The 16,008-nt window shown below is 52.0% G+C and overlaps 1 protein-coding gene across 2 annotated transcripts; it reads right to left on the bottom strand.

The window, feature by feature from the left end:
- Positions 1-1,011: 1,011 nt before the first annotated feature.
- On the bottom strand, positions 1,012-14,452 carry TBX3 (T-box transcription factor 3). 2 transcript variants are annotated; one of them, XM_080821807.1, is made up of 8 exons: positions 13,478-14,452; positions 11,581-11,848; positions 10,546-10,605; positions 10,121-10,267; positions 8,250-8,326; positions 6,984-7,141; positions 4,901-5,574; positions 1,012-3,128 (listed from the first exon to the last, which is right to left on the bottom strand). In XM_080821807.1, exons 1-8 carry the CDS (start codon positions 13,864-13,866, stop codon positions 2,667-2,669), a joined length of 2,235 nt encoding a protein of 744 aa, XP_080677933.1. In that variant the 5' UTR covers positions 13,867-14,452; the 3' UTR covers positions 1,012-2,666. The 2 variants fall into 2 exon arrangements, with proteins under 2 accessions (XP_080677933.1, XP_080677934.1); XM_080821808.1 differs by lacking the exon at positions 10,546-10,605.
- Positions 14,453-16,008: the final 1,556 nt, after the last annotated feature.

Below are 16,008 nucleotides of genomic sequence, written 5' to 3'. Positions count from 1 at the left end.
GGCTCCAGGGAGGAGGGGAGGGAGGCAGCCGCCAGGCAGGCTCCGGCTGGGTCCTCACGTCACGGCCCCCAGGGCCAGAAAAGGCCGCGAGAACCTTCCTTTGCCCCCCCCCCCCCGCACAAATACACCTCCGCTGGGGGTGGGGACGCTAGGAGACCAAAAGACGGTCACGGCCGCGCTCTTCTTTATTGAATGTTTCAAAAATAAATTGAGCTTCAAAAGGCAACTCCCCAAACAGCCTGGAGGCTGGCTGGAGGGGAGGGCTGGAGGAGGGTGCCTCCTGGGTGACTTGTCCCGGGAAGGGGGGTCAACTATACTTTTCGCTTGCGGGGAAAACTTGCCTCATGTCTCGCGTGACACAGCTAAGTCTGCGCGGAGCCGACCGCACTCCGCGCGCGCGCCGGGGCGCCTAGGGTCAGCGGGGTCCAATCCGCGACACCGGGGACCTCCGGGGGGCGCTTGGGCCCGGCCGTGTCTCCCACAACCCGGAGGGTCCCTGGCTTGCCAAGCCGGGTCTGCCGGCGAAGAGATTTTTTTCTTTTTTTGCACACTGGTGCAAGAAGATAGCTTTGCCTTGCGTTTCCCATACCGACGTGCAAAGGGAGAGCGAGCCTAAAACGAAAACGTCCGGAGTCCTCGAAACTTAATTCTTGGTGGGATTCGTGTGGGAACCACGGACTTAGGGGAGCAGAGCATTCTTTTTCCATTAGAACTTAAGTATCTGAAATTGCTATTCTACCCAATTCTAATCAGCTCTCTTTCCGTCTCTCGTTTTGCTCCCTAATTTAAAGGAAAAGTAATTTCAGATTGAAGCGGCTCCCTTCGCCTCAGTAAGGGACTTTTGTTTTTAGCTTTGCAACTTGAGTGACAGCTCATTTGGGTTCCGTGGGGGCGGTCTTAATGACTTAAAGGCGAAGGAAAGGGGGACAGAGGAAGCAAGCACGGACAGAAAGACTCCTCTAGCAGGAAAGTTTTCTCAAGGAAACACTTAACACGAGGCCCAGAGACATTTCAATAAAAATTTATTGAAATTTCAATTATGTTTTAAAGAGAGAAGAAATACAGAAAACCAAAGAACTCATCCACAATTATAACACAAAATATACCTTCATGAATTTTTTGTCTTTAAACCATCTCTCAGCACCTGACTTGTGAACTGTGACTTTCTCTATAGGCACCCATTCAAAACACCACCAATACTGAAGACAGTAGTCAATCCCACTTCGATTTGAAGAAATCAGACTAGCAAATACAAATACAAAAGAAAAATTAGAAAGTCAAACCACAGCCCCTGCACTCCCCACCCCCCCCCACCCCCAAGCAATCTCAGAACCACACCTGGGGTGTTGTATTTTAAGAAATTTAAGGTAAGCTGGGATGTGGCATCACCTCCCCAGTTTGGGGTGACATAGGCAATGGCACTTTCCACCACTCTTGGACATTAAAAAAAAAAAAAACAGCTTTTTTTTCTTTTCTTTTTTTTTTTTTTCTGCAGGCAACTCTTGAAAGTGTGTTGGTGTCGGTGCAGGAAAGTGTTTTCTGGTTTTAAAAGCGATCCTTTACCTTGAAATAAAATTGACGAAAGGAAAACAAGAACACAAAACCTGACAGCTGCGCCCCTATTTACATAGAGCTATGTACAACGTCAATAAATTAAAGGTTTAATTTTCTGAGCATTCATATTCTACCTATTTACAAGAGTTATCAAATAATTACATAAATACTTTGTCTAATAGTCTCGCTTCTTCTTTATTATTTTTCTTAAAACCTTGTTATTGCGTATACAGGAAAGAGAACGAACTGACAGAGGAGGACATAAATCCTGCTACATAGCTTAGATAAAATAAATTCATTTTTTGTGTTTTCCCCACCCCTTCCCTTTAAATCCTCCCCCTTGGGGTTGCCGATGGGAGGGTAGAGAAGGGGGGGGAGGGGAGAAAGGTGTGGGGTCATGTTCTTTTCTCTCTAAAAGCAAGCATTTCAAAATAAAACCCACAAATACATTACTGTGGAACATGCAAGGAGAGACCTATAGCGGCTCTTTAAACATCACAAGAATATTAAAAGACACAGATTTCCTTAACAGAGACCAAACAAGGATGGCAATGACTTCCCTCCCCACACAATGTTGCTCAGTAATTTATTTAGAACTGATACGCAGGTCACTATAAAGTTTTTAATCTTCACAAACAGAATCATGTTTATGTGTTCATTTGTCCCCAGTATATATATATATTTTTTAATTTTTGTTTCTACTTGACACGGTGAAGGAAAAAAATATATAAATCTGCACTGGGGGAGAAGCCTTTCAACACCTCCCCTCCTGGTGGGCCTGGCTACCTTTTGCTTCCTTCCCATAGCTCCCAGACCAGCCTAGCTGGAGGTGCTCTGGTCATAAAATGCTTTCGCTCCCACCCCAAATAGCTCCACGCAACAGACTTTTCTGAGCCCCAGAATCTGAACCAGATCCCGGATATATAAACCACGCCAGGACGACAGGGCCTGTTTCTAGCACATTCTCTAGAGGGAGTCCGGCACCCCTTCCCAGGCAGGACTGCACAAAGAAGCGGCCAACCCCCCTGAACGCCCGTGGTTTATTTTACATCCAACAAAGTGCACGGCAGACTGGACTGGACTGGAATGAAGAGATTTTTCTAGGGAGGGGTTTACGGGGACCCGCTGCGGGACCTGTCCGGCTTGGCTTCCAAGCCGCTGACCAACCGCTGGATGTTCTGCAGTTCGCTGGTGGCCGCCTCCTTCTCGGGGCAGAGTTTGGGCGACAAGGACACAGAGCTGGAGGAGAGCGTGGAGGAGCGGCTGTTGAGTTCTGAGCCTGAGTCCACGGCCACCGAGGCCGGGCTGGCGGCCAGCGCGGCGGCTTTGCCGTCCAGGGGCCCCGCAGCCGCGGCCATGGACGGCAGCGCGGTGGTGAGCAGGCTGCTGCTGTCCGGGACCGGCATGGGGATGGAGTAGGGGCTGTAGCGCAGCCGCGGGCGCATGGTGTTCAGGTTGAGGAAGGGGTGACGGTGCACGGAGCTGGAGGCCGCGGCCGAAGACGCAGCCGCTGCCGCGGCCATGTACGTGTAGGGGTAAGGGAACAGGCTTCCGAAGGGCGACATAGCCAGGCCCTGCGGGGAACGGGGGGCAGGAGGAGAGAAACGCAGGCAGTGAGCAGGGGGTTGCTCGATGGGGAGGAGCCAACCTCCTCCGTCCATCCACCCACCCCAAACCCCCAAGCCCACCACCTCCACCCTGGGATCCCTGGCAAATCCTTTATCTCTTGCACAGGGGCGGGGGGGGGCACTCAAACTTCCTTCTCTAGGTCCACCAGACCCCCCAGGCCTCAGCGTTCTTGCGGGGGTGGGGGGGGATCCAGGGCAATACTAAATAGTTCATGCAGTGATTGGGTCTTTGGATATTAAATGAGCTAAGGCCGGCAATGTGCTCCACGGGGCATCTGGCCAATAGAACTGCTAGAAATTCTCCCACTGGGGGGCCAGCTGTTGCACCTGTTAAATGGGGCGGCAGTCTAGTCCGGCCACAGCTAAGGTAGCTGACTGAAAACGTATGCCACGGGGCATACGTTATGGGACATACATTTCTTTCATTCCTCCTCGCCCACCCCCAACACAGCCGTCCCACTCTAATTCCAGAAGTTTCCCAAATGAGGGAAAAAAAAAAAATCCAGAGGTGCTCTTTAAGCTAAAGGAAATTGGGGGTTGAGGGTGCAAAAGACATTTGCTCTAAACACAAGGAAATCACCCAGCTGGTACTGGTGTTTCAGGTGGAGAAACTGAGGTGAGCCCCAGGGGAGCAGGAAGTCCCTCCCTCGATGGCAGAAGCAGAATTTAAAATGTAGGCACCCCAGCCTGGGCTGAGCTAGTTCTCTCTGACCCTGGCCTTGGGGTACCATTAATACCTGTGTGCCCAGGCAGCCTCTCGCCCACCTGTCCCATGTCCACTTAGGACAAGGTGACCAGGAGGGGTTCACAGACAGGACAGCAATGGGAAAAGGCCAGAAGCCAGCCAACCCTGTTCTCAGTTCCCTCGTCCCCCCCAAGAGGGGAGGACAACACTGCTTCTTGGCTCAGAGAAGGGAGACGAATGTACTCAGACAAAACAAAGGCAAGGGCGTGCAGAAAACCCCACAGAACCTCTTTGCTGGGTTTCCAGCGGCCCAGGACTTCTCCGCAGCTGCCCTGCACCCCAGCACAGCTGTCTGAACCACACAGAGGCTGCCAGGCCTGCCACAGCCGAAGCCTGCCCCTATCCTGACATTTCCCACTAGGCACAAATTGTTAACCCTTTGGGGGACAGGGGACAAGGTTCCCACTGGGAGGAAAGGTTCAGGACTCAACTCCCACCCAAAGAGAGTCAGCTCCCCTCCCCAGGCCATGGTCTCCCCCTTGTCTGATTCCTGGTGGCTGGTTGGCTAGGAGCCATTTAAGAGATAAGAGACATTCCCACTTTGAAGCTAGAATCAGAGACCCTGAAAAAAAAGCCCTGGGGTAGAGTCTCTGCCCCAGCACTTACTAGCTGTGTGACTTTGGGTAAGTTACCCAACATCTCTGGGCCCCCACCATCTCCTCTATAAAGTGGAGTTGACAGTAGGGCCACTGAAGTCAGAATAGACCAAGTGGGAGCTCATTGCTAGGTACAGCTTCATTATCATTACTACTACCCCACTACTCTACTATAAACAGTCCTGAACTTAGAAAAGTATTTTTTTAAGCTTTTGGGGAAAAGTGTGAGGTTATGCTGAGTCAATGAGGTAACCCTTGGCCTTAAGTATTACTAGTACTACTATCATTATTATTATCCTTCAAAGCTCCTCACCGAGGGGCACTGGGTGAGCGTCTGGGAAACCATGGAGAGCCGGGGGAAGACCCCTCATTATTACCTGAGAGGCCAGGACATGCTGCTGGAGGTGGAAAGGCAGGGTGGCCGCCGACGCCCCCGACAGTCCCTGCGCCGCGGCGGAGGCCATGGCCGTGGAATCCAGGCCCGACACGCCGGTGGAGGCCCCGGACACGGTGGCCAGCAGGGGCCCCATGCCCGCCGCCATGCTGGAGAAGGCGCCCCCCATGGCGAACTGGCCGGGGTGCAGGAAGAGCGGGTGCCCGTTGAAGAACTGCTGGCCGGCCAGGCCCGGGGCGAAGCCGAGGCCCGGCAGGGGGCCCTGGCCCAGGTGCGCGGCGGCCGCGTCCGTCTGCACCGTGAGCGGCGCGAAGGCCTCTTTGCCCGGCAGCGCGCGCGCCTCCTCGGCCTTGGACGTGGCCGCGCCCTCGCGGCCCGGGCTCCGGCGCTCCTCCGCGCCCAGGCCGCGGGTGCTGGACGAGATGGTGGCCGGGCTGTGGCGCGAGTCGGGCGACGCCTTGTCCAGCCGCCCGGCGTCTCGAGCCCGGCCGCCGGGCTCGGCGGCAAAGAGATGCGCCTTGACCGCGGGGCTGCCCTTGTCGCGGCAAGGCTCCTCCGACGTGGTCGTGGAGATCTTGGCCGCGTCGCAGGCCTCCGGGCCGTGCTCCTCTTTGCTGTCGGCCTCGGCGTCGCTCTCACCCTCGCTGGGACACAGATCTACCAGAGGACGGGAACAAAAGCCAAGCGGAAGGGCGTGAGCTCCACTCTGGGCCAGTGGAACTCCAGCCCGGCCATTTACAAACTGGGTGGTCCCGGGCACACCCTTTAACCTCTCTGTGCCTCAGTTTCCTCATCTGCAAAGTGGGAGCGATGATGGCTCCCAACTTCAGTGGATGTGTCAATAAACTAGCAATGAATGAATTTAAAATATTTAGGTCGATCTGAACCCCTTCTCCCAATCGCTAGTGGATTTTACTATTGTTTACAATCATCCACTGAGCTCCTACTGTGTGGGAGCTTCCCCCCCCACCCCGTCTTTCCCCCACTCCACTGCATTTCCTTTTCTTAAAAATTAAACTCCTCCTAAAACTCACTTTGGGAACACCTAGTTACTATCCAGACTCTTTGTTCAGTGAGTGACCAAGATTAATACCTTCCACAAATTTGTGAATTCTTTCAGAAGGATTCGTTTGGACCCTGGCATCTGAATTGGTAGTGGCAGAAATGAAAACCCTCCCCTCCCCCAACACACACACACTCAGCAGAGGCTTCTGTGTGCCCCTGTCCCCGCAGACAGAGATGGGTGCAGCCTGCTCACTGCCCAGAGACAATCACAGATTCTCTTTTGCTGTCACCACACTCTCTGTGGGTGTCCTACCAGAAAAAAAGAAAGAAAGAAAAAGGGATCCAATTTTATGTGTAAAGTTTAAAAGGATGGCAGTCATAATGGACTTTCATTTTGATTAACTTAAAAACAGGTTTCCTCCCCCTTGAGAGGGAGAGAATGCGTGTCTTTCCAAATAAATAGTGCTTGCTCTTTAAACACAGGAACTCACTGGGGATTTGAACCATCTTGTCCCCTCCCACTCCCCCACCCTCCCTACTCAGATCCCTAGGGCTCTGTCTGCTCTCCCAGTGCCCATGCTGCTCTGGGGCTGGACGTTTTCTCAGCCACCTTCCTTGTTCCAGGTGGCACAGAGAATCCCTTGCCTCACCCCCCCCCCCACCTGCCCCCCAACACATTTTAATCTAGAGCTCAAAGATAGTAAAACGTCAACAGTTGCTTGGTTGGAGACAGTGGAGGGTCAGAGATCGAAGTGCTTGACACAAGTTTTCAAGGCTGGCTCTACAGAGAAGAAACATGCAGACACCCTACCCCCAGCCAAATCAAGGTTTGGGGGAAGGGGCTCTGAGCTCTCCTGTATACAATTTCCAGAGGGGTACATACCTGGCCACATTTTTGGAACTTTGGCTCTTGCTTAGAAGCTTCTAGAAGCACCTGACATTTTTGAAGGGCAGGTTCCCTGGTGGGCGCCCTGCCCCCAACTCTCCCAGGTACCCACCCCTCACCCCAGCACCTCCCCCCACAGACCTGGAGTGGAGAAACCAGAGGTGACCAGGCCTACCTTTGAGGTTCGAAGTCCCTACAGTGGAGACAGCTGGAGATGAGGACTGAGCAAAGCAGTTGAAGGCTGCCTGTTCGCTAGAGGACTCGTCTGAGGTGCCATTCTCCTTTTTGTGTCTGTCATCGAACACTCTCATGGACTGTAGGGTGAGCTGTTTTCTGTGGCAGAAGCCCACACCCAGCATTACAGACCGAAGGTACATCTAGCCTACCTCCCCGTTTGCCTCACACCCTCTCCAAAGAGCAGGCGTGCACACACGCCGTGTGCACACACACGCGCACCCCTCACCCTACCCACCACCCATGGACAACACATCAAGAGTTCTCTGACACCTGCTTGCTCCAAAGCAGCCACAGAGACCCAAGCATGGTTCTTGACCCTGGAACTAGGCTGAAGAGTGTGGCACAGGATGGGGCGGGGTGGGGGCTGGAGGAAGGCGGCTTCAGGACCAGAGGCTCATTAGGGAAAGGCCGTGGGCCAGAGACAGGTGAATGGCAGGCCTTACAGAAGGAGGGAACCTGGGTGCCCAAACTGGTGAGCACCAGCAGCCTACCCACTCCTTGCTAAGACTGGGAGGAAGTGGCTTCCTTCGTGGTGCACTTTAATTGTTTTACCAGCGCATTAATTAATCTAACCAGAGTGAAAAAAAAATCCATTTAGATGTTAGAAATTCTTTTTATCATGCTCACCCCCACCCCACAAGGGGATAGGTCAAAGATCTAGACTGATTTACTGGATTTTAGAAATTCTTTGAAAGCTGGTGGGGGAGGGGAGATCGTCTTCCATACACTATCCAGCTGTCTGCTTCATGCAAAATGATACATATACCCATGAAGGAGGGAGCCACGGACTTCTCAAGGGGCCTCAGTTCTGTCTGATGGTATTTGCAAGAGAAGACTGCAAAAATTCCAAAGCATTTTGTGAATGGTTTAGTCCTTTCCTGGGACCTGCCTGGGATGAACCTCAATTAATTAGGAATTAACAGGCGTCTCTCTATATATTTGTTATCCCTGACACTTTTCTTTCCAGAGACAAAAATGGTGTGGCATAGTTCATCTCCTTTAAGGTAACCTGGAGGAGGCAGGAAAAAGTACAGTGTCCTGAGGTCCACAGGCAGGGGGAAGATGGGAGTGAATTATTTTCCTCTCTCTCTCCTCCAACTACTACAGACGTGCCTGCATCCTACTTCTAACAGATGAGATCTGGGCCCCAGAAAAGTGATTCTCCAAATTATCTGAGAAAATAATACTCAGTGTCTCCACTCACCTTTTTTCTCTCCTGCCATTTCCAGTGTCCCTGAAACCTTTTGCAAAAGGATTGTTGTCTATTTTTAGCTGGGTTATCTAGAGGAGGAGACACAAGCAAGAAAGAGACATTGGCCTCATTTTCCAGAATGTTTTTGGGGGTGTCACCACCCCAACTCTGTCTACTAGAAATCTGACGGCCCAAAGAACTCACCCGGCTATGCCAGGTTAAAGACAAAGGGAGAGGACATCACGGTTTGTCAGTCAGAGGGGACCAAGAGAAAAATCAAAACAACTGTACCAATGGCTTGCATCTGCCATAGGAAGCCAAACCAGGGATTCCAGACTGAAATTAAGACTGTCTGGGAAATGCCTCATTCTGTTCTGTAGGCAGCCTTGAGAGCTTGCACTGAAAATGGAAAGATTGTCAGAAGCTGTCAAAAGGGACAACCTGTAGATCTTAAAATTGTGCTTTCATTTTAATATAGCACAATTCATCATAAAATATGTTATGGCCTATTTCCTACCCCCCCCAACCCCACAGCACACACTCCAACCTTTTCTATGAATCTAATTAAATGATTTATGGGGTTTTCACTACCCTTGTGCCAGAATGGGTTTGATTTTTTTGCTGGGTTTTGTGAGGAGGAGGGAGGGTTGAGGAATTACAATATTGACAATTACAGATGTCAAAGGACTGAATGACCACTGGAAACATTTGCTTTCATTTATCTGCTCTGCCACCACCATTGGGTTGGAGAAGGCCTCTGGCTTCTTTGTCTGATCAGAAATGGTACATTTTATTATTACATTAACAACTTACATTCACAGGGTTCTGGGTCTAGAGGAAGCATGTATTTTGTTTGCATGCTGGGGCAAAATGCCATAGTATGTAATCTTTCAAATCCCTTCCCTTTGAGGGGGGACAAAAAACACATGATATACAGACTTCCCCAGAGGTGGGAAAAAGGCCCCTTGGATGGATTCTTGTTTCTTGGAATAAACTCCTGTGTGTAAGATTGCTGGCGTCTTAGTGTCCGGATTAAGGAAACATACCTGAATATCCCCAGGGGGCCAGCCAGAGGACCCACCCACGGTGACCCTGAGTTCAAGATACAAGGTGTTGTCAGATAACCAAGAGTCACTTTCTCTGTGTGTCTCTGTGCACATGCCCATGACCTTCAAGCCACCATAACTTTATATACCAGGGGCTGCCTGCTGTTCCATTTGGGGGTACTCCTAATCCCGGGCCTTCCGCTGAAGTGATTTTGACTTTGGTCATCTCATCTCAAAAGCCTCAGACAACTCGATTAGCATGACCCCTGTGATCAGAGGTTTTTCCAAACACACACACACACACACACACACACACACACACCATAAAAAACACAGCAGCATAAAAGGTAATAAAAACCAGACCAGCTACTCGGGATTTCTGGCTAGGGGAGAAAAGCTGCTCTCCAATGGGATTCTCCTTCCAAGATCCCAAATGGCTTTTACCTTCGATTTTTAGCTGGTTCCTTTAGAACCTGGAACCTGGTATTTGATCCTTCCTCCTGGAGGAGAAGGGGCTGAGCCTCAAAACAAGAGAAAGCCCCCACTGGGGGAGCGGATGTCAGCCCAGAGGAGCAAAGTTAGTCTGACCTCTTTTCGCTCCGTGTGGGATTCCTAGCTGGTCAAGTTTTTGTTTTGCTTTGTTCTGTTTCTTCCCGGCCTCTTGGGATGGCCCAGACTCCCTTTCCCCAAAAGCTCCATGGAAGAGTCCAATCGCGGAAGGAAAAACTCGGGACTCCCATCCCTAATCTTTCCTAACTTTCTCCACCTCACCCCGGAGCGGCCTAAAGGCGGGAGGGGAAAAATACCACCCTTAAAAAGAAAAGCGCCTTTGGTTACCTTATCGTTCTGGTATGCCGTCACAGCGATGAATTCGGTTTCGGGGAACAAGTAAGTCCGAAATGTACTATAAGGAAGTTTCAAGATGTCATTGGCTCTCACAATGTGGAATCGAGGCTGGTATTTGTGCATGGAATTCAATATTGTCTGTGGGGAGGAGGAGGGGAGGCAGGGACAAGAGGAGACATATCAAAAAAGAAAAAAAAAGGTGATTTAGTGGGACCAACAGGACCTCAGGACCCCTGCCAGGCTGACGTCTACCCCACCGACGGCTTAGGCCAAGCCCACCTCCTCGGAGCACCTCTTTGGGCACATTCCGCTCCACAGACATCCTCTTCTGGAGAATCCAAATTGCTCCTCAATTTCCAAAGGGTCCCCCCACCCTCACCACCTAAGGTCCGTTCATACCTTGAACCCTAGCCTACCTGAGTACCAAAACTATAATTCCCCTGCCACGTTGCGTGATCACTTGGGAAGGCCAAAGTCTTAAAAGATAGAGAAAAACATGCATTTTAATTTACAAAATGATTCAGTCCTTTAAGCGCCCACTAATTGACGAGCCCAATCCACTTAAAGCCCTGAAAGGTTGAACTCTAGAGAGGGAATATTTATGCCTTAATCAAATCAAGGGCTTCAAAGGCAAGCCTGGCCTGCTGAAGATACTTCCGTGCCATTCACGTCTTCTGGGGCCTAATCTCTCTGCTGATTCCTCTCTTATCACTCAGCTTTATTTTACTGAAATGTTGGGGAGAGGTAGGGGGCTGGGGGCAAAAGGTGTTTTGTTTGACTTTTATAAGCAATTCTGGTCTCCTAAGAGTTTCTAAGGACTCTCCCATGGAATCGATTTCTATACACTCCCCACACACACAGACACGCACAGCAATTTTTATCCTGGAGAACTCAGCCTCATTTCTAATAAACCTGACTTCCACCTCAGGCCCATATTCTTTTTTTCACAAAAGAAAGGAATCTTTCAAAAAACGCAGTCACCCCTTTAACAAACGTAGCCCTTGGTTAAAACTCCTTAACCTTAAAACTCCCGCGAGAAGTAATATGGCTGGGTTCAAAACAGAAGTTTCCAGAGAGCTCAGAACCAATCCCTGGAGAACACGGAACTTTAAAATGGATTTTGTTATCTTAACTGGTTTTTAACTTCACTGTCAGCCATTTACCAAGATCTGGGACTGCCACAGAATGCGAGCGGTCAGTGTTCCGGCCCTCGATTCTTTTTTTTTTTTTTTTAAAGAACGCCAGGCCTTCCATTATCCGAAGAGAAACACTCCGGAATCCTCTCTCTGGCCGTTTCGGATCGAACAACTTTGCTATGCTTAGCAACAGAGAGCAAGCGAGAGGTCTAAGCAGAAACTGGTGATTTTTGCAAAGAGAGGGGAAGCACTGCCTTCACTAGGGTGAAGAAAAGAGGAAATTTTACTGACTAGAACGGGAGCGGTGAAACTTACAAATCCGTGTTTGTCCGAAATGTTGTTGGTGAGTTTCAGTTTGTGGAAAGTGACAACTTTGGACATCCACTGTTCCCCCGTAGCAGGGCTGTCTGGGTGAATGTACATTCTCTTTGGCATTTCAGGGTCAGCCTTACCCGCCACCATCCACCGAGAATTATGAAATTTATATCGACAGTCATCAGCAGCTATAATGTCCATCAACAAGATATATTTGGCCTTTTTATCCAACCCAGAACATCTTACTTTAAATGGTGGAAACATTCGCCTACAATTGGAGGAAGAGAAGAGAAAAAGAAATCACTCAGACTCTGGGGTCTGATTCCTTATTTATCCTAGAATGTTTAAATCAAATTTAAAACTTTTCTATTGTGATTGACTGATGAGGCTTCGGTGTCAGAGGAGGACTACAGAGTGCAGAATCGTATCCTTCCACGGCCCAAGCATTACATATGCCCAGTTTCTCTATGGGGGAATGCCCCAAGGTTCAAAACAAGTGAATATTGCCCTACAATTCTCTGCAGTGTCTAATACTTTCTCCACAATTTTTTCCTCTTGTAGGACTTCACAGATGGCCCTCTTTGCAGAGAAATTCTTGACTGTGCTCTTCCCCTTTGAGTGTCTACTTCTAAACAGCTTGGAGTAGGATTTTAATAAAGTGAGGTCAGTCAAGGCTAGAATTTTCCAAAACTCCACTGACTGATGAGAAAATGTTAAACTTATCAAGGAAATATACCTCCACCCTCCCCTACGGAACAGGAATCCCGCCGCTGGCGAAATGAAACTGGCCGTCAGCGAGTTCTCAAAACGAATGGTAGTTCAGGCTGGACTCCTGGGCCTGATAACTAATTCGCCTAGCACGCGGGCTAATCGCGTTTCTCCCAGGGCTCAGACCGGCCCCAAACTGACTTTTACTTCCCAGGAGTGCCGGCCTTCTAGAGTCTCAACTGAAAAGGAAGCACTTCGATGTGAAACTGAGGAAATGTCTCCTGGGTTTGAGAGATTTTCTGCCAAACTTTGGCCTCCTTTTTAGTTAGGAAAGACACTGAAACGCCCAAGACACGAAGAGAGGAATTTTGTTTTTATTATTCTAATGTTAAGCCTTCTCGGGCTTCAAGGCCATAAAAAAAGAATCAGTTGATTTTAAGTGACAGGCAGGTTTCGGTCAGGCAAGGACCTTGTGAAAGTTATATGAAATATGGTTGATAAGATCACACGTAAAAAAACCAGCATGTGTCTCTCCACTGGCTCCTTGAATCTGCAAACATAATCTTAACGATCCAAAATTGCCTCAACTCTCCCTCGGATTACAGACATGTGAATCGGTGCGCACACACAAACCCCAATTTCTCTGTGACCCTGCCAGAGGCACGCTCAGGTGCCCCTGCAGACCCAGAGAGGCCGGCTGCAGGGCAGAAAGGGCAAGTGGAGAGCTAGGGTCAGGTCTCCCACGACCACACCAAAGCAAAGGGCGTCAAGTTGTTCTCTCTGGGAACAAAATGAGACAAACAAACAGAACATCAACAAAGACATAGGCATGGAAAGGTTTGCCACAGTGAATTTCCTGGAGTGGGGTGGTTTTCTTTCTTCCTGCAGTAGTGTCTGTGCTCCCTTGAAAAGAGTCTATCCAGCCCGTGGAGAAATCCAGGATGCAGAACTAGGTAGGAGAAACCCCCCTGCATACGTCCAGGTAAGTAGAAATTTCCTACCACAGAAACAGGGTGGGAGAAATGTCTGACCACAGTTCCAGGGGACCTAAGTTTTTCTCTAAGCCCAAATTAACTGGCAAACCAATTCTCCTGGGAAGAGATAAGGGGTGGGAAGGGGGAAAAAAAAAAAGAAAGCAATAGTTTGAGGCGGGGGGGGGGGGGTGGTGTGGGCTCTGCCACTTGCTTACCTTCCCGACTTGGTAATGACCATCTCGGTGCCCCGCTTGTGGAACTGATCCCAAAGTTCTTTGGCCTCGAGGTGCACCTTGGGGTCATCCTCCACTTCTTCTTCGGGCTCCATGGTCTTCAGAGGCCTCAGATGTGCCTGGGGCCCCAGGGACGAGAAAGGGATGCCGGTCTCAGCCGCCCCCACCAATTGATCCATGATCGGCTTGGCCAGGGCGCCCGGCAGCGAGAGCGCCGCCGCGCCGTTGGGAGGCAGCGTCAGCGCGGGGAAGAAGGGCGGCTGGTGACCCAGCACCGCGCTCATGGCGAAGTCCGGCGCCCGGTGAGGTAGGAACGGATGGTAGGCCATGCTTGTCCCAGGAATGACCGGATCTCTCATGGAGAGGCTCATCCACTCCAGGCGGGGCGCTGGGCTCCAGCCGGGGACAAGTCCGCAGCTGCTGTTTGGTTTTGTTTTTGGTTTTTAACAGCAGCACATAGTTTGAAAAAGAAAGAAAAAAAAAAAAAGAAAAAGAAAGAAAGAAGAAAAGGGGGGTAAAATCACCACTCAAGCGCCCTAGGGAAGAGGGAGGAAAGTGTCTTTTGGGGAGGAGGAATGCCGCTTTTAAAGAGGGCAAGGCGAGAAGTCAGGAGACATAGTCGCTTGGGTGACTGTCCTTGTGCCTTGCGTTTTTTAAAAAGCCGCTCCTGGAAGTCGGTTTCACGGGGCGAGGGGAGCGAGCAGGGTCTCACCCGCGCCCGAGCCCCGCCGCTTCGCCGAAAGAGACACCGCAGCCCCAGGTCCCGGGAATGGCTCCCCAGCCCCCAGTTCTTTGTTGCAAATGCGAACCGCTCCGCTCGGAGACTTTTTACCTTGTCTTCTCCTTCTTCTTCCCCGCCCCCCTGTCTGTCTTCCTCTCCCTCTTTCTCGCTGGAGGCGCCCGCAGTTGCGCTACACCCGGCTTCCCCAGCGAGCGAGAGAGCGGAAAAGTCTCTCGCCTCACAAAAAAAAAAAAAAAAAAAAAAAAAAAGCCAACAACAACAACTCTCTGATTTAAGCTCTCTTCTACCAGCGCTATCAAAACTTGAACTGCAAACTGGCTTCCGTTCGCCCTCCTCCTCCTTCCTCTGCTCCGAGCCTCCGGAGGGTGTCTGGGTTGCAATCCGAGTCCTGCCGTGCTCTCCTCCCGCGCCTGTCTTCCTTGTCCTAAAACGTGAGCGAAATCGCTTCCTAAATCTGCGTCCAGACGCGCAGGGCAGGGAGGATTTAGTGGGGGGACTGAAAGGGGGAGAGGAGGAGAGAGAGAGGGAGAGAGAGAGGGAGAGACAGAGTAGAGAGAGAGGGACGGAGTGGGAGAGGGAGCGCGAGCAGAGGGAGGGAGCGCGAGCGAGCGAGCGAGAGCTCCGCGCCACCCTCCTCCGCCTCTAGAATTCCCCGGGCGTCTGCTCGGCGGCTCTAGAAGGTCGGGCTCTGCTGTGGGCTGCGGGGAGCCGGAGGCCTCTTGATTGGCTCTTTGACGCTTTCGGACCAATTGTGTTGCTGCATAGGCGTGGTTTTCACAGGTCGAGTGCTGGGGGATAGAGCCGAGTTATAAAAAGAAGGTGTCGGAAACTGTAACGTCGCAGCGCCGCATCGGTACTACTGCCTGTCCTGTGAATATGTCAACATGATCAGAGGGAGGGCGGGGAGCCACTGGGGAGCGCGCGCAAAGTCGCCTCTAGGTGGCTTATCGAGAGATCGCTGCGGCCTCGGAGCTCGCTCGCCGGCGCTGGCTCAGCCCACGTCTGAAATGCCTCAGTCATCCAGCCCGGGATCGAGGGAGGAGGCAGGGCCCCGAGAGGAAGGGGGAGGAGGAGGGAGCGAGCGAGCGAGCGAGCCAGGCCAGGAAGGCGGAGAGCGCGCCGGGCGCCGGGCAGGGGCGCTCGCCTCTCGCGCGCGAGGCTCGCTTCTCCTCTCCGGGCCGCCACCGCCGTTTCTGCGTGCGGCTCACCCGCTCACGGCGGCCCCGGGAGAGCCAGGCGGGCGGCCGAGTCCCCCGCCAGCTGCCATTCCGCCGCCGGGCGCCACAAAAGGCGGCAGCGGCGGAGAGGCGAGCGCCGAGACTCCGGGCTTGCGTGCTCCCCAGCCCCACGTGGAGCCAAGCTCCGCCCGGCCGCCGCTGAAGGGCTCCCGAGCTCGGGTGGCTCTCGCCGCCGGGCTCCCGGCATCTCGGCTCTTGGGGCTCCGGGGCACAGGCGTGCTGGGGGGCTCCCTCTTCCCCCGGCCCCACCCGAAACTGTGGGCGGAGACCCGAACACCCCGGCACTCCTGCGCGCGGACTCGCGCCAGCGCCCTGGGACCCAGCCACCCGCGGGAAAACACGTACACGCAAACACGTACACAGCCTGCGCCGCGGGCCCTGGCTGCGCTCCCCCCCGGGGAGGCGGACTCGGGGGTTTTTTGAAATGGATTTACCAGCCCTTTTAGGTCTCGTCTTCTATCTGAATCCGGGCTCCCCGGGAGTTCCACCTGAATGTGTGCGTGAGTGTAGAGCAGAGAATGGAGACCCGGACA

This window comes from Martes martes (genome assembly GCF_963455335.1).
Source record: "Martes martes genome assembly, chromosome: 13".
NCBI lineage: Eukaryota > Metazoa > Chordata > Mammalia > Carnivora > Mustelidae > Martes > Martes martes.
The sequence above is the reverse complement of the archived record's forward strand: the minus strand, read 5'-3'. Positions and strand labels throughout refer to the sequence as shown.

Excerpts from the sequence above, each read along its gene's own strand:
- TBX3 (XM_080821807.1), bottom strand. The coding sequence starts at position 13,866 with ATGAGCCTCTCCATGAGAGATCCGGTCATTCCTGGGACAAGCATGGCC. Across the intron at positions 10,268-10,545 it reads ATTATAGTTTTGGTACTCAG|ACAATATTGAATTCCATGCA; the intron begins GTAGGCTAGGGT and ends TCCTCCCCACAG. Across the intron at positions 5,575-6,983 it reads AGGGACTTCGAACCTCAAAG|ATCTGTGTCCCAGCGAGGGT; the intron begins GTAGGCCTGGTC and ends GTCCTCTGGTAG.